General features: G+C 45.3%; 1 protein-coding gene across 5 annotated transcripts in view; it reads left to right on the top strand.

The window, feature by feature from the left end:
* The first annotated feature begins 7214 nt into the window (after nucleotides 1–7214).
* The window catches only part of Neos (nuclear receptor coactivator protein neosin), a 99604-nt gene continuing 83097 nt past the window's right edge, over nucleotides 7215–23721 (top strand). For 4 of the 5 annotated variants that reach the window (XM_089580242.1, XM_089580244.1, XM_089580246.1 and 1 more), the window contains exons 1-3: nucleotides 7215–7374; nucleotides 19230–19371; nucleotides 19993–20103. In XM_089580242.1, coding sequence (XP_089436368.1) covers nucleotides 19239–19371; nucleotides 19993–20103 — 244 coding nt within the window. In that variant the 5' untranslated portion in view covers nucleotides 7215–7374; nucleotides 19230–19238. Of the gene's footprint in view, nucleotides 7449–19229; nucleotides 19372–19992; nucleotides 20104–23721 lie in introns of all 5 variants that reach the window. The other variant, XM_089580243.1, reaches the window with a different exon arrangement.

The raw sequence follows: 23721 nt of genomic DNA on the forward strand, positions 1-23721 counted from the left end.
ACGACTAAAATCACTTTGGCAAACTATCCTGCATCGCCACAGTGCGGAGCGACACCAAGCAGCAAGCTGCAGCGTGACTATTCTACTCAAGAAAGATTGCCTCCAAGATACGCCGCCACGAAAAGATAGCGCGCGGGTGATCTGCGCGATAAACCGCGCGAGCGAGCTCGGCGAAGGCGGCGAAGGCAGCGTGCGCTGCGCCTGTCAATCCGCATGCTGCCGCCAGCTAGCCGAGGCGTGAAAGAGGCGTTCGCAACATGAAGCAAAATTTTTCACTCGCGTCGGCTTTCAGGGCAATTATATGTTACCTAAATCCAGCCTTACGAGTGGCGGGTTAGCTGCACTCGATGTGGAACGTGATTCGGGCTCCGTAGGAGAAAATGCGCTTTCTGTGTTCGAATACAAAGAGCGGTCTTTGCACCGGCGCGCCTGCTCTTCGAAACGTCAAGCAGGAGAGCCATCTAATTTATGTGCCGTGATTTACAGCATGTTTAATCCACGGTGGCAACTCTGCTGATTACTGGCGCATCTCCTTTACGTGGTCTCAAGTTCCACGTCTTAGAAACAAGTCTAGAAAACATCTGACTACAGATCTTTCACAGAAGTTTCACAGCAAACGTCTGACTGCAGATGTTTAAGAGACGCCGCAGAGGAAACTTCTTCTTGTCGACATCTATGAGACGTTTGAACACAGCGCAAGACGTTTGTAGTCATTTGAAGCTGTTCCGAGACGTTCGTAAGACGTTTTGTGTTTCGTGGGCTCCGGCTAACATTGGAGGAGGAAGGGCGATTTTCGCTTGCAGAGCTACTCGACGAGGCGCGAGAAAGAAAAATCTCGAGGAGGGAATGGAAGGAGAGGAGCACGGCGAAGTAGCTTGATTACGCTATTAATGACACTTTTCAAAAAATATTTGCGGCTGCGCCTTCCGGGGACGTTAAGGCTTTGTGATATGGGTCCACACTGGGCAAGCATGAGGAGATAGATTGAGGCAAAGACTCCAGGAATGATTTTAGAATATGATTTAATTAATGAATCTGGCTTGATGCCGCTGACGGGTATGCAGTAGGGCTCGTCCACGTCGGGGCAGCTTGGTTCGGAACGAGCTCGACTGGCTGGATGTCTGCTGTACGTGGCCGGGCTGGGGATTCTTCGCGGCTGCGCGGCTCTCGTTCTCGGCCAGGCGTTGGATGAGCTGCCATGGTATTAAGCGTGCTGTCGGAGGCCGAACGCGAGCGAAGGCTAGACCCCGCGAGCTCCCTGGTCCATGCGCCGCCCCGGCCTTCTGCCTTCCTCCGTCTCGACCGCCCGCTCGAATCGTATCTGCCTGTTCATCCCGTCGGCTCCTCCTTTTTAAGCCTTTTGCTTCTTTCTTTCTGCCGCCTCCCTAAGAAGGGGGAGCCGACGGGACGAACAGGCAGAGAGGGACGATTCGAGCGGGCGGTCGAGACGGAGGAAGGCAGAAGACCGGGGCGGCGCATGGACCAGGGAGCCCGGTCTAGCCTTCGCTCGCGTTCGGCCTCCGACAGCACGCTTTAATACCTGGCAGCTCATCCAACGCCTGGCCGAGAACGAGAGCCGCGCAGCCGCGAAGAATCCCCAGCCCGGCCGCAGCAGACATCCAGCCATTCGTCGAGCCCGTTCCGAACCAAGCTGACTCAGCCCCGACGTGCATGCCGTGAGCGGCATCAAGCCAGATTCATTAATTAAATCATGAAGTCTTTGCCTCAATCTCCTCATGCCCAGTGTGGACCCAGGGCCATTTTAAGAAACTGCATGGTCACAGCTCGCCGGACGCTCCCTCCTCAGTTTTTTTTTTTTTTTCCTTCATGCGGGAGTGTGCGAAAACGGAAGGCGCTACGGAAAGCGTGCGCGCAACGAGCAGACGATGCGACGACCCGGCTACGCCCGTCAGTCAGGATGACGCACCAATGGAGAGCCTTGAAAGTTTTCAGTATGACGTCAACTTGAAGGCTCTTTGCTTCTGGAAGGAAAGAGCGAAATGGCTTTGATTTCAATTTTTACAGCTTAAGTTTTCGGGGTGCGCATGGCTACACACTGCTTTGCAGGTTATCTTCGATGCCTGATCTATGCAGTGGGCTTGTTTTTCAAATATGTCCAGACCCTATGCCCTTTAAGGTTTAAGGGGTTTAATGTCCCAAAACAACTCAGGCTATGAGACGCTGTAGTGGAGGGCTCCAGATGATTTCGACCACTTATGCAACGTACATATGCAACGTACATATGCGTATGAACATATGCAACGTACGTCGCACAGTACACGGGCTTCTAGCATTTTGGCCTCATTGAAATGCGGCCTCCGCAGTTGGGATCAAACCCGCGTCTTTCGGGTCAGCAGCCGAGCACTACATAACCATAGAGAAAAATATCTTTATGCTATAATCCAGTACTGAGCCACCCCCAGACAACACCAAACGTCCTGAGGACGTCCTCATATGGTCAAAACGTCCTCATCCCGAACAGGACATTCTCAATACTTTTTGAGTGCATCACAGCAAAATATCCTCATGAGGATGTCCTCAGTTTGTACTTCGCGGAACGACTGGAGGACGAAAATTTCTCAAATGTCCTACAAACGTCCTATCCCAGGACAATATTGTGGCATTGAACTGAGATGAAACCAGCTTTATCTCTCGCACTCGGCTTTCATTTCGTAAAAACTTCAGGTTTATTAAAAGATACTTGTGTACAATAGAGATGTAATGTAGGAAACCATTCTGACTGAAAATATTGCGTGCCTTCAGGAGATATCTTAAGTTATTTTGGTTTGCAAACCTGGTCACATGTACTGCATGCTTCTGATGGGGTTGGAGTGTGCAAATTTTTGGGCAATTTGTTGGATTGGCTATTCCACTGAGATAGTCATTGTTGCATGTAGAATAGCCTGTAACTGCCAAAAAATATGGTGAACGAACCAGTTACCTGTTGAGTATGCGAAACTTTTGCAAAATTTGTTTGCTAAAACACAAGACAAGAAGCACGAAGAAAGCAGTTTCACAACCACTGCGCACACTGCCTACAATAATTATGAAAACAGTGACCCACATTCCCTGGGCTACATCATCATCTGATGTCCTAAAAACAGACTGAGAAAGTCCTCCAGAGATAATCTGAGGATGTCCTGAGGACATACTGAGGCCGGACAACAGGACTAAATGAGGACCTTTTGAGGATTAGAAGAGGACGTCCTCAGGACAACACAATGTCCTCAAAAATTAATCCTCAGGACGTCCTGAGGATGTACTTATGCTGTCTGGCAGATGGCGCCGCTAACTCGATTCCGCGATTCCGCTAACTCGATTTTTATGTGTGTGTATATCCAGCCAGGGCACCTTTGGTAGGCGCCCACCCGTTACAAAGGGAAGGCTACATCATCATCATCATCAGCGTCCCGCGCGATCGCTTTGAACATATGGTTTGTAGCTAATTTTCCCGGATCTGAACCAGCGCGCCGATACAATTAAAATAGCTAGCCTTCTAAGAAGTGAGCGTGTTGGCTGAGGAATGCATGTAATATATCTGTTCAGGAGGTGTCACGTAGAGTCATGGCACATCCGGCACACAAAAGGCGACGGATAACGCTCCCTTGGGAAAGCGAAGCACTGCCCGCTGCAGTGGCGGTGGATATATATGGCGCTCGGTATACTGAGCCGGAGATCCCGCGTTTCTATGGAGGCGAAACTCAAAGGTTCCCGTGTGCTGTAAATCCCCAGGTGGGCGACATTATTGTTAATGTTGTTGTTGTTATCGTCGTGCAATAGCTCATTCCCACACAGGGGGATATCGGCCACGAATAGGGGTGCACAGAGTTTTAACAGCAATGCTGTGAGCCGGAGGTTGTTCCGTTAGTCGTGCGCAGCGGTGGCTGTGTTCGCAGTAATGAGGTCACAAATAAAGGAGGGAGTGAAAGAAGAAATGAAGAAAGAGGAAATTGAAAATTGGTTTTTGGGGAAAATTAAGGAAATGGCGCAGTAACCGTCTCACATCGCGGTAGACACCTGAACCGTGCCGTAAGAGAAGGGATAAAGAAGGGAGTGAAAGAAGAAATGGAGAGAGGAAATTGAAAATTGTTTTGTGAGGAAAGGAATGGCGCGGTATCTGTCTCAGATCTCGGTGCACACCTGAACCGCGCCATAAGAGAAGTGATATAAAGGAGGGAGGGAAGGAATAAATGAAGGAAGAGGAAATTGAAAAGTTCATTTTTGAGGAAAGGAAATGGCGCAGTATCCCTCTCACATCTCGGTGGACACCTGAACCGCGCCGTAAGGGAAGGGAGGAAGGTGGGAGTGAAAGAAAGAGAAAAAGGTGCCGTAGTGGCCGTCTCCGGAATAATTTCAACCACCTGGGGTTGTTTAATTGGTTTTCAAAGAAAGTAAATGGCGCAGTATCCGTCTCACATCTCGATAGACACCTGAACCGCGCCGTAAGAGGGGATAAAGGAAGGAGTGAAAAGAAATGAAGAAAGAGGAAATTGAAAATTTTGTTTTTGAGGAAAGGAAATGGCGCAGCTCCGTCTCACATCTCGGTGGCTGTGTTCGCAGTAATGAGGTCACCAACGTACGCCTGACGCCCCCTGTCGCAGCGGACGACGATTATTGTATTAGTTGTCCGACGGGGCGTCAGGTGTCCAAGGGGCTTTAGTGGATACTGAAATAAACACTTGTACTGATGATTGAGTGTTCGTTGATCTTGGGGGGGAGGGGGGGCTAATATGACGACAATTAGAAATGACGAGTATAATATGATGTACGAACCAAACTCAAACAGCATATCGCCGTGTCATCAGTCTTACACGAGAGATATCTGCCCTACAATTTTTTTCAGATGATTTTTCAAGGCCAAAAATAAAATTATTTCTGGGGTAGACAGAAGTAAACAAAAAGAAGAAACGCCCTGGAACATAACGCACGCAGGAGATGGATACATGTGTGCATTCATGGCACCTTTTCTTTCACTCCCACCTTCCTCCCTTGCCTTTACAGCACGGGTCGGCTGTCCACCGAGATGTGAGACAATTACTGCGCCATTTACGTTCTTCAAAACTGTTTTTTCTTCGAAGCGAAGCCCACTCCCTGCTGTTGCTTGCTCGCCTCTCAGTCACCCCTGCAGAAGGGACGGGGTGTAAACGTTGGGCTGGAAATAAATTGGTTGGTGTGAGTATTTTCATTTCGAACCCAACACGGCCGTCGAAGATGTTCTCGTTCAGATTAATCGCGTTTATCGCTTTCTTGTGCACAGATGAAATCAAAAATTAAGTTAAGGTCAGGAACAAAAAAAAAAAATGGATATACCCACTTCCTTCGGGGTTAAAGCGCCGTAGCTCCTCTAAACAGCGCCACTGGCTAGTCATCCATGGCACCGCAACGTAGGTTCTCCGATGAGAATATGGTGAAGGGCTTCGGAAATTTCGACCACCTGGGGTTCTTTAACACAGTACACGGGCCTCTAGAATTTCGCCCCCATCAAAATTCGACCTCCGCGGCCGGGATCGAACCCGCGTCTTTCGGGTCAGGTATGAGAAAGCTAGGTTGAGGTGAGGTGGTATCGGCCCCACTCCGGAAACCCGGGGAACGAGGTGGCTCACGCACAATTAATTTCTCGAGGTTTCGTCAACCGTGCAGGTGAGTCACCTGTTCTGAGAGGGTCCACAAGAGATGGGCTTGAGCCGGAGGGTTTACCCGCCGCCTGATAAGACATTGCTCAAGGAGCAGGAGTGTGTATGGAGAAGACTCCAGACGAGATCTTTCCTAACAGCAAAATAGGATACAAGAAGTAGGATACGACTTAAAAAAATAGCAGTTGCTAACACTGGGTCGCGTGCCTCGTCGTTCTAGTACACTGTATCGTCGTCCTGTATTACTCCTGGCTAATCGCAACAGCTAGTAAACGAAATCATGCATGACTATATATATATATCAAACAACCCAAGTATCAAAATTCTAGAGCTCAATTTTTTTCTTGTGATAAGCTTCTTGTTTAGGTAACAAGAAACTTTTAAGCAGCGGACTACTTTCTTGTCGTGGAGGAATTCTGTGCGCGGAGACTGAATGTGGGCGGAGCTTCACTGCAGACTTTTGACTTTGCAGACTGCAAACTTTAGACGAAATAGTTTTTCGTGACAGACGTGACAGAAGTGATGACGTTGCATATCTAATTATGCAGATACAAATAGACGTTTTTGCCTCGAGTTAGTGAGAAAATGGCGGCGGCAGCGGCGGTGTATGTGGCGATACGATCGAAGCGGCTGCGCCGGCGCGAGCAACGGCGAAGGAGGGCGCACGAAGACGCGTTTGACTTGCCGGACGAGCTGTTTCGACGCCTTTTTCGACTGGAGAAGCAGACTGCAGAGTGGCTGCGACGAACTCGCCGATGAACTGCAGCTTGATTTTAGACGCCGCGTAAGAAAACATCAAGGCGTGGAACAGCTGTTTTCATGCAAAGCGGCTTGTTGACGTTTAATAGAGTTACTGTATATGCTACCTTTGGTAGCATATAGTTACCTTTGGTAGCATATACAGTAACTCTAAAGTTTAACCGCCGTCACCGCACTCCTGCGGCAGCAGAAGTTACCCACCAGCAAATTTAATAGACCAACTTCGTACGCTTCTTATTATGCTTAATATTTACCATCTTTAAACATAATGGTTAGGCAAAATAAAGTATTAATTACTTTTATCGCTGTGCATTTCTTTAGTCTTTTTAGAAAAAATTAGCAGACGGTTCCTCGTCGTGCAAATAAATGATCCCGCGGCGCCGTCCTGCTGCAATTGGCCGATTCCTCGTTGCGTCAAGCGCGACGTCACATCTTTTGGTCATTTTGACATCACTGTCAATAACTTTTGACTGGATTTGTGGTCCGTAATACGGTCCTTCACCATGCATGACACTACCAGCTGTTTACCGTACAGTTGGCCAAATCTTTGGCTGGCGTGCGCGACGGCCGCGCTTTCCGTGCTCCTGCGGCTTATGACGGCGAAAACTTGCTGAGATATCAAATTTAAGCAGAGGCTCACTAAACCCCAGCCTAATATTGAGCTTTCCCCAAATTTGCTTCGCCACAAAGCGCAGAAAAAGCGGCCATCGCGCACGCCAGCTAAAGATTTGGACGGCTGTACTTCGTAAAGAAACTAAAAAAAGAAAGAGACCCTGCAGCCTGTTTGACGCGGCAGGCATCCTCGTAAAGGAGGCGCTGCCAGCGCTTCCTTGCCTAGCCAACGGCGTCGTCGATGGCGTTGGCCTAGCCGATGGCTGTGGTGCGGCGTGTGGCCACTATTGTACCGCGGTGGTAGCTTTGATACCGAGGCGCTTTTGCCGGCATCAGTCGTACAATCCGCTTGTGCTGGTATCATTGCGAGGTAAGCTTAGACTTTCTGTAATATGCCAGCAAAAGACTGTGATGAAATATACGTTGTCTACCACAATCGCCCTGGTAGGTAACCCTAAGAGAAAAGTAATGATTTTTGTTTTCGGGGCAGGCGCTTTTATACTTGGAGTTTACAGGTGGAACTTTTGCACGACGCTTCAAAATATACTGGTGCATGGGTGATCACTAACAAACGTATTGTGTGTCTGTACTGTGCGCAACATGTCCAGGTTCGCGTAGCGGCACGTCATTTAGCGTCACGATTCATCACTTGAATGGAATTGAGTTGAAATTCAGCCTCTTTTTGTTGTTACCTAGGGAATGTGTACACATGCGTATAGTACCGTTTCTTTCTTTTAACTAGTATCGTTGGCTATAGAGAAGAACGGCATGTTCGGAAAGTGCAACACGGACATTCGTACCACAGGCGTATCACTGACTTTATAAGCGGTTTAATTTCTTCACGACGCCGTTTGAAACCTCTGTAGCGAGTGTTCTGTGTAGTCAGCTTCCCTTGTTCAAGTTGGCGTTCTTGTTTTACGAAGGCGTGTGAACAGAGTCGCTGTATTGAAGTTATTGATGTGGTATGAATATGCATCTGTTGTGATAAAATGATCATGATGCATATTATTTGCTGTGTCGAACTGGATAGATAACTAGCGGATTTACACCGGGGTATCAGAACGCTGTCCCATCAGGACCAGTTTTGTTGTTTGGTGGTATGTTGCTTAGTACATATGCTCTGTAACACGTTCACTGCGGCAGTGATTTCTTTGAACCTCGATTCCTGTGGGCCACCCCTTATATTTTTTTTGGGTGCAAATCACTGGTGAAAAGAGCTTCACTGAGCTGCCATGAAGTGGCAAGAGCGACTTTGCATATCGCTTTGTGCGATCCGTTGGAAACTGAGTGCTTCGGCACGTGTCTCACTGGTGGTCCACTTGGCTTCACAAGCCTACCAAATTTTTAAGAAGGCTTTGAAGTATCAAAGAATAAATTTTATTTCTTTGACTAGCAGGTAGAGTTGAGGTTGCCGGGAACACCTGTCTAAAGCTGTGTGATGCTCCACAGCAGTGTTTTATTTGCAAACTTCGTTGTGAAACACACTTGGATCAATTCGGTATAAACAGCTTACATGAAAGGTTCACAAAAAAAAAAGGCTTCTAAAGTGCGATAGATCAAATTTTTAGTGTCTTCTATTTGTGCCCACCATTAAAGCATATCAGAAAAAGAAATGCTTTTCCTGGACAGTCCAAACTTTCTCGGCATCGTTTATGGCCTCCATCATGGACTGCTGTTGTCCCGTGTACTGTTTTTGGGCCATTCATCGGCTGTTTCAGATGTGTGGGCATGTGTTTTCCCATGACTTTTCTCCGTCTTATGGTGGGGTTTCGGGAAAAGGTGGCATGCAGTCTCTCAGCTGAATAGTTGGGACCGATTCAATGTGATAGCGGAAAGGCGGAAACTGTCTGGCGGCTTTGGTGTCGGCGTCTGTGTGAAGCCTCGTTTAGGGGGATTTGTCTTTCTCCTCCTGCCACCTGTCAACCATCCCCCTGCCCCACTCTCCTTCTCCACCTGTAGGGTAGAGGAGGGAGATGCGGGGCAAATATTGACTCAGAAAGAATGAAAATGACTGAGAATAAAATGACTCAGACCACAGCAGGCCTACGTGCAAAATATGCAGCCTCCTGAAGAACTATCTGCAGCTTGCTGGAGCTATTCCTTCTCGAGTTGCTTGGCGAATGCAGTCTTTGTCTCGCAAGCCCCAAACACAGCCACCTGCGAGTGCAGTGGTGCAGCTGTTGAGCTCAAGGACATGGAACCGAATCTTGGTCGCCACGAAAGCATTTCAATTGAGGCAAAATGATATAATGCACGTGTGCTCTGCAATGTTGGTGCATATTAAAGAACACTAGGGGGTTGAAATGAATCTGGAGTCCTCCACTAAAGCATGTCTCATAGATTTGTGCCACTTCAGGATGTTAAACGCTTACTGTACCATACCCGACCGAACTGTACGTAATGCTGCCTAAGCTGACAACACCTACACAAGCACAGTTCTGAGTGCTACTGTGCACAGTATAACGGCCAGTAAGTGATTATGCACACCCGACAGACGAACAATGAGAAAATAATGTGTACTGAATAAAGGTGTACTTCATCTGCACAAAAAAACTATACATTTATGCGTGTAAAGATACCTGTGCATGTAACAAATTGCAGATGGCTACAGGGTGATCCACTCTCAGGGTGAACATGCGACTGAGTTGGCGCTCGACACGGCCGCACATCGGAGCAAAGTGGCATACGCACAGAACTTAGAGGCGATTTGTCACGTTGTCTACCACTTTCCTTTAAGTGCGGCTGAGACGTACACGCAAGCGTTCCTAACAGCGTAGCGTGAAAACAGTCGCATGTTCACCATAAGAGTGGATCACCCTGTACATGAGCACACTCCACAGCGCTGATGAGTCAGCCTTCAGCTAGTTTCTACAGCTAATTTGGCAGCCTCTTTCCAAAGCAATGAAAGCCAGTTTTGGTTTATGGTTTATGGGAATTTAAAGTCCCAAAGCGACTCGGGCTAGGAGGGACGCCGTAGTGAAGGGCTCAGCAAATTTCGACCACCACGGGTTCTTTAATGTGCACTGACGTCGCAAAGTACACGGGCCTCTAGAATTTCGCCTCCATCGAAATTCGACCGCCGCGGCCGGGATCGAACCCGCGTCTTTTGGGTCAGCAGCCGAGCGCCATAACCACTGCGCCACCGTGGTGGGCAGTGCAAGACCTTTATCAGAACATTTGTTGTCAACTTAGTGAGAATGATAAAAGTGCATGATAAAGGTCATGCACTGTTATCATTCTTACAAAGTTAACAACAAATGCTCTGCAAGTTCCTGAGCATGAAAACAGTAGAAGCTTGCAGAGCATTTGTTGTTAACTTTGTAAGAACAATAAAAATGCAGGACCTTTAGCATTCTTACAAAGTTAACAAGCTCCTGAGCATGAAAGCAAAAGTCACTGTGTTTGATATAGGGGTGAAGGGATGTTGTTTGTGCTATAACAGTGAGCCTGTTTCCTTGTCCCTTCTGTCATAGAGTCTGCAGAAGCACTACATACATGTCGTATATCTGCCAAGCTATATACAAACTTGGGAAGAAAGACAACTGATTGGGCCAACGGAAAATGGCAGCGTCTCTTCCTAATTTTTTCCTTTTTTCATTGCGCTACCACTCAACCACTCAAAACCAGTCAGAAATATGTACCAATACCCAGACTTTGACTCTCCTTCAAAGTCACTCAGAGCAGCCTCGAAATCCGGGGCACACTTTTTTTCAGTATCGAATATTGTTAAAATACATGATACACTAAAAATGTATTTTCGATACCGACACTCCGATACTTTCGGTATGGCGTGCTACGCAGAATACTGATACACAAAATGTATCGAAAGATGTTATCAAAGATGCACATATTTTCGATACTGCCGATGAGTACTCGCCATGATCTGTGTATGTTATTGAGAAGGTCGTGACGTCAACACCACGTGACCACCAGTCCGTACCCACTGGCTTTTGTCTTGGAACCAAGCACAACGCGAAGCCGTGTCTTGGGCAGCACAAAAGGCGCGAAGTGAGTGATGCTTTTTACAAAGCACGGATGAGAGCGCTGTAATCGCGGCGCATCCGGGCGCACGGAGTGCGCTGTCACGTGGTGTTTCTTAAACGCCGCGGGCTTTTGTTTTTCTCGAATAAAAACGCCCACGCTAAGTCTATCTGGTTGGAAGTGCCTGGGTTGGGCAATATTTGTGGAGCTCCACAACTTTCCTATTGACGCCTGAACGTTTCAAGCAATATTTAAAAAGTTAATTTATTTATCTTGAGTAATTACTCAAATAGGAAGAGCGAAAAAAAGGTACTGTAACTTAAGACAAACCCTAACAACATCCACACGGCTTGAGTTGTGAAGAACGCTTAGTTTTTTTATAAATCTTGGTCCAAGTTAGTTCCTACCCTATATATATATATATATATATGAGAGAAGCCAACAGCCACAGAAACCAAGGAACACTGGATTTACGTCGCTGTCAGATCTGCTTTTGGGGTTATTTATGTTTACATTTGACCTAACCATGAGAGTGTTCATCAGTGCCACCCACGTTCGTCCTGAGTTACCGTTGGTGTGTTGCGGAACGTCATCGAACGGCGAGGGTGAAAGCTGTGTGAGAACCCTCTTATGCTTCCTATGGCATCAAGGCTGCCAGAACCAAGGCCCTCGTTAAGCATTTAAGCAGACTAGGGAGGGGAAATGATATATATATATATTTTGAGAAGCAGCGCTCCCTTCACATCAGAGTTGTTTCTGAATGGTCCTACTTTTTTTCATTGGTTCACTAAAGCTAGTCTACAAAATTCGCATCATAGAGCAGTGATGGCAGTTTATGTGCGGAAATGCAAGTGGACAGTATGCTGTGCTCAAACTGTCTGATAACTGCCTGGTTGCTGGGGCCACATTAGTTTCTGGTTCCTCACTTTTGCTGGCGTGCAATTGCTGTCACACTTCCTTACCATGTTTGCCAGTATTGGGGAGCATAAAAATGAGGGTAACCATTGATAGGAAAGTTCTCAGTAAAAATCACGTTGTTTCTAATGACAGTGTTGCGGAATTGGGTGCAGGGTCACAAATTCCCGCATTGCTTGCTCTGTCAGTGGCATTGTGCAACTGAGCATACTTTCATTAGTCAGTCTTGCCGCATATTGTACAAATGTTTTTCGCATACTAGCAGTAGACATGGCAGACGTGCATAGATGTGAAAATGCATTTCTCTTGCAAGAAGCTATTGTTTGTCATAATGGGAAGGGGCATGCCCTTCATGCCAGACGGTATTTTGCCCAGTTAGGATTTTTCTTCTGGATCCTGATCCAATGGTTGAGTTTGCTTAGTAAGAGTTTGCAGTCTGGAGTTTGCCTCCTGGCTGGTGCCTCTTGGCTGGTATCCTTTTCTTTCTTTCTGGAATGTGTGATCTGCCTGATACTAACATTGCTACAAATTTTGCAGGCTTGCAGACTTTGCAGAAGTCATCATTACAAAACCATTCATCTGTGGCAATAAGGCAAATAGCACTAATAGAAATATAAGCAAAACAAAACATGACAACAATATAAAGTGCCAAATTTTCAGTTGGAGAAAGTAGCTCATTGACAGTAAATATGCTTGCAAAATAGTTTCTTTAAAAATGCCTGGATTGCATGGTGTTTCCTTGATGCAGCAGTGGTAGATGCAGTAGTGTCAATGAAAAAAATGAGGTTAATTCATTTCGATACAAAATTTCACACCTGTTTGCTAACTTACCCAAGCAGTGACTTCCAAGTGCCAGATTTAACCACACTTAGCAGCAGCATTAATTTTTGAGCACGGCTAGTATTGCACAGCTGTGCCACACTGCTTTTAGTAGAAGTTAGTGCTTCTTTTCTTTAACACTCCTTAATCCTGCACTTTGACTTTGCTTATAAATGCCAAACCTGAGTATACTGGTGGCGTGCGACTTAGTTCAGAAGTAGAGTAAAACATCCCATCTCTAAGCCTGATCTAGCTGTGCACCTAATTGTGATCACTCTCGGTGAGTTTCACCATCTTGGAATGCCTTTCATTGCCATTGTTGTGTGACACATGGAATGAAAGGCTGGTTGGGGCTTTTCTTCGTTCTTAGTAAAAATCGAATGTATGGCTCTCTAGCTATATTGATGTTTGTCCAGCAGCTGAAGACATTTATTTTCCGAGAAAATTGCATTTAAGAATTTTCCCACCACAGTATACGAACTGTGATGTCTATATTGAAAGGGGCTCTGTGATCACCATTTTAAAGTAAATCTTGATATTGCCTACCCTTTTGGATTCATGTCCAAAGAACTGGTGAAACATGCAAATTGCTTGTGAAATCAGCTGGTGATGGCGACACGTGTATTTCATTTTTTCCCCCGTTTTCTAGCTTATAAAAGCTCTGTTTTAGTGAAAGTAGCATTTTTGCCATTCGAATACAGACCAGCTCCACTTTGTCCTCTGTATCCCTTCAAACTCCTTGTCTGCTCACAACAGAGACTGAATTCTATGGTCATATTGTGTCATATTTGGTCATGTATCATAGTTTTTAAATGAGATGGCATAGGTCATTGATATACCTTGGAAAACATATCCAAGCTGTGGAATACTGAGTAGTGAGGTAAATGAGAGAAATCTGAATAAAAAAGTGGCGGATGGTTTAGTGTGGCGAGGCCAAATGCAAATTAGGTGTGCTAGTGCTTCGGTTTTCACTTTGGTTTCAGTTTGAGGCTTTGCTTTCTAGGTCAAGCAGGCTTCATACATAAACAGGCGAAATCAGATGATGCGGCTTTCAAATCATGAATATCGATTAAAAAAAATCAAATTTTAGAAAATACTAGATTTCATATTTTTAAGGTTTTTCTCATTATATCTCTGAAAATTTTCCCCAAAACGAGCCCAGAAGTGACTTTGAAAAAATGTTTTTGTGATCGTAGGTAGTAAAAAACTGGTTTAAATCTCCGTGACAATGCCACTTTTCTCAGAAGTGTTTTTTGACCTGACCGGCCTGCTTGCAGACAGTGTAGCATGACAATGGCTTCATGGATTTTCATGTGATTTGTCGCGTTGTGTTCCTTGATAAAATTTTTGTGCAGTGATGTTCCTGTATTTTTAATTACTTTCTCATTTTTTAATTCCATTATAATTTGACATGATGATAATGAGTGCATTGCACAAGCAAGGATGTAACATTTTGTGTAGAAAAAAAAATCAGCCTGGCCTGTTAAAGATATTTAGAAACTGTCACTGCATCAACTAGTCCCTTTGGTTAGACTTAAGCGCGACTGCAGGCTCCTACCATGTTTTGTTGTCACGCCAGGCTTTCTGCAGATTTGGTATTGCAATGAAATATGTAAAAATAATGTTAAAACTATTTGAGATATTTCAGTGAAATTTTGCATTTAAGCATTCAGTTTACTTTCCAATAACATTTCCAAATTTCATTGCTCTACGCGAAAAAAATAAAAAAAAATTTTCCTCCGAAACTTTCGTTCCTTCATAGGCACCACCTTAAAGGTACAACACGACAGTGTTAAAGGTGCACTGAAGAGGAATCTGAACTCATTTTTTTGCTGCGGGAACTCAATCTACACGTTCCGAGCATTCTTAGAAACTCGGTTTATTGCCCTGTGTGGCTGATTTCCCTAATTAAATTGGATTAACTTCCGGCTCCCGCCTTTTTTTTTTAATTCTCCGTGTACGGTGGGCGGAGTCAACCAACACGTGGAGTGCCTTTCACCCAGTCCCGTGGCGGCTTGCCGCTCTGCCATCGGCGGAGTAATATGTAGTAATCCATAGTAGGAAATAGTCCATGCGAATTTTTATTTCTGCGGGCTTATTTTGTGGCTATATTATCTGCGAATGAAACTGTTAATTCACGGAAACCTGTAAAACAAAATAAAGTAAAAGCAAAGCCTTCATGGAGCTGGCTGAAAGGCACTCCATGCATTGGTCGACTCCACCCACTGTACGCCGAGAATTAAAAAAAAAAGGGCGGGAGCCGGACGGTAATATGATTTACATAGGGAAATCGGCCACACAGGGCAATAAGTCAAGGTTTCTAAGAATGCTCGGAACGTGTAGATAGAGTTCCCACGGCAAAAAGACAAGTCCAGATTCCTCTTCACTGCACCTTTAAGCCTGTTTCATATGCAAGTGAATACGCTAGTGAATCCTGCTGCTGCGACGCCAAAACCTGTTTTGAGTCTTCATGTCGGCTCAAATGGCGAGGTTTCTAGTGCCCAATTTTTCGCGGCAACACGCCGCTCAACTGCTCAGTTCACTCAGTCGCTTGCATGTGAACCAGCCTGTAATGCCCATATATGCGTAATTGTTAATTTTCTATGTCACATTCACAGGTCACTAGGTGTCCTCATACCACTCCTAGTGCAATGGTGCTGCGATCAAGCGATGCACTAAAGCCCCGTTATGCCATTATTAGATCTTTCCACCGCCCCGCTCACCCCGGCATGTCCTCCTCACCACCTTCTGTTGCCCCAGCCTCCTCTGCTCCCCCATTAATTCGACTAAAGCTGTTAATTGCTGTCTGGTGGCTGGGACTATTGCGCTCGCTGGTCATGGTTTTCAGCATGGGGATACATAAAAACGGCCGCATCCATGAATGGAAAAATATTTACAGCGGTTTATAACAAAACCTGATCAGACTTGTGTACTTTGGACGTCCTCATTGTTCTGAAAAAAATTGGTTCCTTAAAATTCAGTTGTTGGTCGATTAATACCCCTGTCACACTAGCAAATTTAATGTCATTCGAACCTAATGGCATTCGATGCATCGAATGTCATTTGGTCTCTTTCGGTGCTACATGGGAAAAAATAATGTCATTCGAAAATGGTGGCGTCGACGATCAGTGAAAAAAAGATAGTCCAATTGAACGACATCAGCGCGCATAAAAGATGTTTGAAATTGTTGTGCAGTGTTTCAAAAGCGGGTGAGAACATTTGTGCGCTGTATTATAGGCTTAAAATATTATTTGCGGCCATTCTGCACCACTTTAGCCATCAAAAGCCAAGCCAAGTACAAAGTTAACCACTAATCCGATAAATGCACGAATTAACACCTTTAAAGGGTCAGTCTACTCACCGAGATGAGTGTATAAATAATGGCATAGTCTGGTAGTTGGCACCCTATAACATCAATAACGAGGGGTCTGCGCCCGGTTTAGTCAGGAATTTATATTTTAATTCGGCGTTAAAAGTCGCGTAAAAAAGCATGGTGGCGACCCCAAACGTCCATTTTGTTCTAGAAAGTGGTAGTCTTTTTTTGTAGAAGCATAAGTGAATATACTACGTACCATTTGTATGCCCCAATGTCAGAGAAACGCACGTTTTGTTCTAGTAAACTGTAGAAGGCGTAGCGCTCGCTTTTTACCCTTCCCTTGTTTGCTTAATGAATATTTATAGTTACACGTACGCAAAACGCAGGCACATTCCCACTTTTAGTTCAGCGTATGCTAGCAGAGACGCAAAAATAAACTCAGCCTATAGTGGCGCCATCTGGTCGTCAGGACGGGAACCATTGCTGTAAACAAACCGACTCTCCACTTAAGCCTAGGAGCGGAAGAATCGTCACTCTAATTATTAAAATAAAGCAAATTTATCTCTTATATGTTTTCTTATAGGCGAGATGAGACGAAGCGAAAGACAGGCGCCCCATTTATGGCCAGCGAACGCACTGAAAAAGGCAGCAACAACGAGAATTCAGTCCGAAGCGAGAGGTCCGGCTTCGACGGGCGCCGCCATGTTTGTCGCCGCGCGGCGGAAATCCAGATGGTTGCCAGATGAGACTACCATCTCATACAGATGTGTTCCCACATTAATAAATTCTATTTTGAAATGTTCTACCGCACTCCTTTACACCACAGCTGGCTAAACGGTAATTTGAGTAAAGAGCTATCGGTTGCCGCAAAGAAAATATGGTCGATAAAATTCAGTAGACTGACCCTTTAAGTACTCTTTTTTCCCCAGAACGATTACAGACTGGAATAATCTAACTAATGATGCAGTAACCCAAACTTCACTAAAAAGGTTTGAAAGCCACCTTTAACTTTTTTTTTTATGTCGTACCGCTACATTTCTGTGTTTCGTTTGTACTTTTTGCAATTGTGTTCTTGATCTTAAATTGTTGATCAATTGTTTTTGAATTGTTTGCTTGTACCCGAGACCGTTTTGTTGTTTCCAGAATTTATGTATTTCTCTATTGTGTGCCCACCCTGCGAAGGTCTTGTAAAAGATCGCAGTATCAATAAATAAAATAAATAAAAAAATAAAAAAATGTAAACAAACAAAATGGCTGACATGGCGGTGCGCGGACACGCGCGGAGCTTGGAAATGACTTCCAAAAGGTGAACTGCTCAGTTACGTCTTTAAGTACTTTCGAGCTTAACGAACATGGCACGCCAACCAGCAAGAATCATGCATCCCAAAATGATCAACGGTCGCGGGAAAGACACTGCTTCACGCTCGGCCGCTGCTGTAGGCTGCTGAGACCGAGAGTAATAGCTATCCACGACAGCCTCTAGTGTGAACAGATTCACACCAACATTAACTTTTTTTTCAGCAGAACTAAATAAATGCACTTTCTAGGTTTGGCAGTGTGCACATTATTTTTTCGTGTCGCTTGTTTCTGCTGCGTATCTGGTGTCCAGAGTACGCATTCGGTTCGAGATCGAATGCGAATGAGTTCCCCCAACTCATTCGATGGCGAATGTCATTCGAACTTAATGACATTACATGTTCCCGTGTAGCAGTTGATTAATGACATTAGGTGCTAATGTCATTCGATTCGAATGACATTAAATTTGCTAGTGTGACAGGGGCATAAGTCTGGTAGTAGACATTAACCCAGTAAATACCGAACAATCTTTTGCATGCTTTGCTGCAGATTACTTGAACAAATGGCCTTAGTAAGGGGTAGTCATGTGACTTGCATTTGTTAGACTTCACTACTGACATGCACTTTAGTGCCAATAATAACTGGCTTAACATTTTAATAGAGAGTACCTCGCTTCTGCCTAATTGGAAAAACACCCACTCTTCAACTCGACACTGCAACGCTGTCATTTCTAGCTCTGCATCGGCAGTTTATGGCTGTTTATAGCTTTTCCTAGCCTCTGTCTGATGTAACTTCGGGTAGCCGGCAGGGCAGTGTCCTTGGCCTTTACTCTTTCTAATATACGTTAACGATTTGCCTATATTAATTTCTTCTAGTTTGAGACCATTTTGGATGCATTATCTGTCACTTGATTAACAATGCCAACAATCATCTAGAACTCGTGCTTATCTTCAGCTTACCTTAACTGCTGCAAAAGGCAGCAGCAAATGACTCATAACGTTGAAAGCTCAAGGTCAAGACATTAGTGCTCTAGAAAACTGTTTCTAGTTTTAATCACTTAATAAGTGAATGTTGTATCCCATGGTTTATTTTATAAATACCTAGGCATTCATTTTGCTCCTAGCCTAGCGTTCATTCACATTGCCACCATTTGCAGCAAAGCACGACACAAGGGTGTTTTTGCTGTAATTTACCCATTCTCATCTTGGATTCCTGATCTCTCTGCTATTTCATCTTCATCCATCCACTGCTAGAATTTGCTTCACTGATATGGTCACCGTATTAAAAATATTTAACCTATGATATAGGGTCCTTTTCAAAATTGAGCTGCTTTGGCAATCAGGTGATCACAAATGTGACTCAAGCAGGATATTTCTCTTCAAAGATGAGAGGTTCATGGACAAATAGCCCTTTTGTGTGTCTTTCATAACTACATACATTGCCGGAGACTGTCCCCCCTTTTCCACTATTTTTCTTACATTGCAGCCACAATTAATCTCAACTTTCGATACATTTCTGGCAAAATGTTAGCATTCAGTTCACCTATATTTCCATGTGCCATTCACTCTAGAATAGTTTTTCTGACTATTGCTTCCATAGTTGACGTACATTACTCTAGAACAAGCTGTAAAATTGTATGCACTACGAAAACACTGTCATGCTATCACTTGGTTCATTGTTTTTAATTCTTTGTTGTTCCTCATATTTCTTTCTCATGGAAGTATGTGCACTTGTTTGTTTTTCTGTTATGATCTTTTATGTATATAGTTGTAGCCAGCATTTGTATTTTTGATTCATGTGTACTGCTATAACGGAATGCTCTGTGTAGGAGCCTGTGAGGGACATTAAATAAATGAATAATGCTTTCTGTCATTAAATCTGTCTTTTCATATTTTCAGCGATAGCTGATGGACACCCATATGAGCAGCGACACATCAGACCCAGCCAAAGCCTCATCACGCATCTATGTGGGAAATCTCAAAAAGCACATAGAGCGTGAAGACTTGCAGAAATTATTTTCGAAGTACGGTGAGATTCAAGGTATGCAACAGTTGCCTAATTCACAATGAAAACTTCTGGTTTGGGAAAGGGTATAAATGCTCAGGGCATGAGTATTGCCGTAAGGACTTTGTTGTCTCAGTGGTCTTATGTAGGAGCACTTTTCTTACTTAATGCTTGCAGCAATGGCTGCACGTTGCGTGTATAAATTAAACACATCGCACAGCTTTTCTCTCTTGATTTATGTAGAATATCTCGGGTGCTTATATTGATATGTTTTCATGGCCTTTGTCAGTGACCTCTTTGAGTTGTGCATGTTTCTGTGGCTGTGCAGCAGAAGCTAAGAGTGAGAAGCGGTGGTTTCCAGGTCTGCCTTTGTGGTTCGCTCACGAATGCCTGAAAACAACTTGCTTGTAAAGCCTTCCCCTTGTGCTTGCAACTTCTGCTGTACAGTGGAAGGAAGTGGTCTATGAGCATAATGAACTTCCTTGCTGTTGCAAGCAGTTCTGATCTGGTTCGATGAAAATCTCACCGGTTCAGTAACATTCCAGTGTGAAGAAAATAGCAAACTAGCATTTACATTTTTCTTGTAAGATTATTAAGCACCCTTGAAATTTTCGTCCCACTTGCAGTCTTTAATGTCATTTATTTATTTTTTTGTAGGCATCTCTCTGCACAAGGGGGGTTTTGGCTTTGTGCAGTTCAAGGAAGAAGAGGAAGCAGAAGCTGCTGTTAAAGGAGAAGGTGGCATCTTCTTTAAAGGCTGTTTGTTGCGTAAGTGTTATTATAGATAGTGTCATGCAAGACGCGGAGCATTTGGTTTGCTGGTGCTAGCATTGAGGGGGCAGTAGAGGGGAAATGAACACACACACACACAAAAAAAGCTACACTAGGCAGATAGATTAAAGCTACTGTAGGCAGATAGATTTGCCTTCAGGAACAGTAGCACCATTTTTTCTGCACGGAAAGGTGACGTCATTGCTTGAGAAAGTTACTAATGAAGTCCCCAATTTCCTCCCTCATCACCCCATAAACGTGGGTTTTGTTACATCACTTCCGTGACATGTATGCCACTGGCAAATTATGGCCTCACCGTTCAGAAAGAGCGTAAATATTCCTGAGAGCTTGGGCTTGACTTACACTCCTGAAGTTGCTGCACGACGGTTTTACGTAGGCTTACTGGCCATCACGGGAAGCGAGTGACACATCGCATTCTCGCATCTCAACAGAATGTGTCTCCTTGCATGGTCATATGTTTCAGCGTTTTCCATTGAAAATATCCCATGGGAAAGCAGTGAGCCAATCATGGCCTTGAGGAGTATTGCTTTGTGTATTTTGTTTTTACACGATTATCTTGATTAGCCAGGCCCTGTTCGCAGTAAAAATGACTAGTTAAACACACTTATAACTGCCACAGTTATAATGAATGTCTGCGTATTACGAATAAAGGTGGTGCTACCGTCGAAATATGTATTGGGGTAATGGGACTGCATCTGAGATACAATGAAGAGCTGTGGCGGCATAACTCGGAACGAACGAGGAGGTGCCGTAAACTTGGCTCCGCAGTCGAAAAACTCACAATGCTACTAGTGCTTGTATTCAAACACTCAGTGTCATAGCTCTGATGAGGCCACCGCGGTGGCCCAGTGGTTATAGAACTTGGCTGCTGTCCTGAAAGACGCGGGTTCAATCATGGCCGCGGTGGTTGAATTTCAACGGAGGCAAAAATCTAGATGCCCGTATACTGTGCAATGTACTGCACGTTAAAAAACCCCAGATGGTTGAAATTTCTGGAGCCCTTCACTACGGCGTCCCTCACAGACTGAGTCACTTTGGGATGTTAAACCCCCATAAAAAATAATTATAAAAAAACTCTAATGCACGTCGTGATGGTCTTGTCATCTTTGTACTAAGCGAGTGCAAGTGGGCTTGACCGTACCATAAAAGTCAAGTGGGCACTTCAAGAGGTCAAATTACAGTAATCCCTCGTTATAACGAAATCGCTTTACTCGAAATATCGCTTTATTCGAAATTTCTTCCGGTCCCGACCCAAACGCGTGCATTTTAAGCCGCATTACTCGAAGCGCACGAAGAGCTTGACCCGCTTAGAGTGAAGCGGCGAGCGGCGGCATCGCCGCCGCCGAGCGTAGGAGTCGCCGCCGTGGCGGCGGCCCTTTGCGCATGCAGTGTCAAATTAATACCACCGACGAATCAAACTCATGCAGGCATAGAACAGGCCACAAAAGTACCAAACCCACGATCGATGACCTGCCTAGTAACGGGCACCAAGAGAGTGCCGAGTGTCCCCTGCTCAGCGGGGCCAAATTCCATGGTGCAGCGCGCCCGAACCGTTAATCTCGGTCGGAAGCGCATTCCTAGTGTTCCTCGTTACAGAATCCACACGAAAAAGTTTTCCTCGCGCTTTGCGATGCCAGAAAACCGCGGTGTCTTGGATGCGGAAAAGTGACTGGTCATGCTCGATTCACGCCATTCGACGAGACAAACGGTCTAAATGCACCGTAGGGTCACTGAATGTGCGAAAAGTGAGCGCGATACACCGCGGCGCGAAGTTGCGAATGGCGTCGCAGCGTCCAGTCGCAGCTCACCGCATGCGTCATGTCAACGACGGGCCGCCCGCGGCAAACGAAACGACGGGTAGCGAGAGCCAACGCGAGCGCGGAGAGCCGCAGCGTCATGATGACGTAGGGCGCGCTTCTTTGAGCCGGGCCGGCCTGCCCACGGCCGGTCTCGACGCGCTCGCTCGCTCGCGCACGCCGAGACCGGCCGTGGCCTGCCAGCCTTGATGCCGGCCGCCGGCGCCTGAAAACGCGATAATATTGTTTGTTCAAGTTCATAGCAAGCCCTGTGGGTAGAGGTGATGACTGCGATACAAGAAAATTTCATCCAATAGCCGCTTTAGTGCTGCTCCTGCCTGATGCGGTTCGCCTGCCGTCTGCTAGCTAGCTCCGTTGCTGAAGGCGTCGCGGAAATCTAACGTATCTTTTATTATGGGACCGGTTGACAGTAAAGGGTTGCCGAGTGTAGCGCCTTTATTTGAGTGCTGGCCAGTCCCGAAGCGCTAACAGCTGCGGCATCGATGCGAAACTGGCTAGGCTTAGCGCCGACCAGGGCAGTCGGGGAGCAGCGCTCAGTTTGTCACCCGGCGTTCCTGCAGGCAGTGTCGTTGCCGAAAGCTCCACTCTTGCACAGACATGCTGTCATTGCTCGAATCTAGGAGGCAGACTTTATGGCAGCATGGCTGCTTTGTATTTTTCTTGTGCGAACGGGAAGTAAGCCGAGCCTGCCGGCTTGTCGATCAGCCTGGATCTCGTCTGGATCACAAAAATGAGCTAAAGCTTGTTCTTGATATAGATAATAAACTCTGGTATAAGAAATTTGAAAACTGTATCATCTTTGAGGATCGCTGACCAATACTGAGTTGCTGGTAGAAGTAACAAATGTGCTACGAGCAAATTTTGTAGCGAAAGCTACATTGGCCACGAACTTGCGATTGCGCTGTGGCGGTGCTCCGAGGAGGCTCAGAGACCACCTTGAGCCGTTGCCTAGCAACCGCCGCAGCTGGCGGACGCCGCGCGGCGTCATCCGCCAGCTTCCTCGCAGTTGTGGCGCAATTAAATCTCGACTTTTTAGCTTTTTTCGAGCGGTCGCTTATATCGAATTATCGCTTATAACGAATTTTTTCGCCGTCCCGCTGACTTCGTTATAACGAGGGATTACTGTATGTTCATTTACTGTGAATTGACGTATTCTTTCAACATTTGAATGCTGGTTCCTTTAACTTATCTATTACATAAAAAGGGAACAGTTGGTATTTTCAGAATGATTTTTTTCAAAATAAGCACATTTACTTTTCTATTCCAGCATTTATGGAAGAACCTATAGAAAAAAAAAAGTGTCAATCACATTTTATCCCATCACATGCATGTAGTCTTTCTCACTTCCTATTATTGCTGCATATTTGGATTTCAATCTGCAGTTAGCTTCATCAGCTTGTTGGTGAAGATGTCTCTGAGGTCTTTTTTGTCAAGTGTCAGTAACACAGATGTCAGTCACCAGGTTTAGCAACAGCGAGCTCTCTGCCATAAAACTGGTGCGCTATGTATTTACAGTTAGATTGGGAGCTACAGCAGAAGGGGTTTTGAGAAACATTCATGGTGTTGGTATGTTGTAAGCACTGGAAGATGTAGCTCGTAAGAAAACTGAAAGGTTTATAGCAACCAAAGCTGACTGGAATTATTACCTTATTTACTCACATAATAGGCGCACTTTTTTTCCAGAAAATCCGGCTCAAAGTTCGGGGTGCGCCTATTACGCGAGGTAAAATTTCCGGAAAATTTTCGACTCGCAAAATTGAACATACCGCATAAACGC

This window comes from Amblyomma mixtum, chromosome 3, assembly GCF_055824585.1.
Source record: "Amblyomma mixtum isolate Tamu chromosome 3, ASM5582458v1, whole genome shotgun sequence".
Classification (NCBI taxonomy): Eukaryota; Metazoa; Arthropoda; class Arachnida; order Ixodida; family Ixodidae; genus Amblyomma; species Amblyomma mixtum.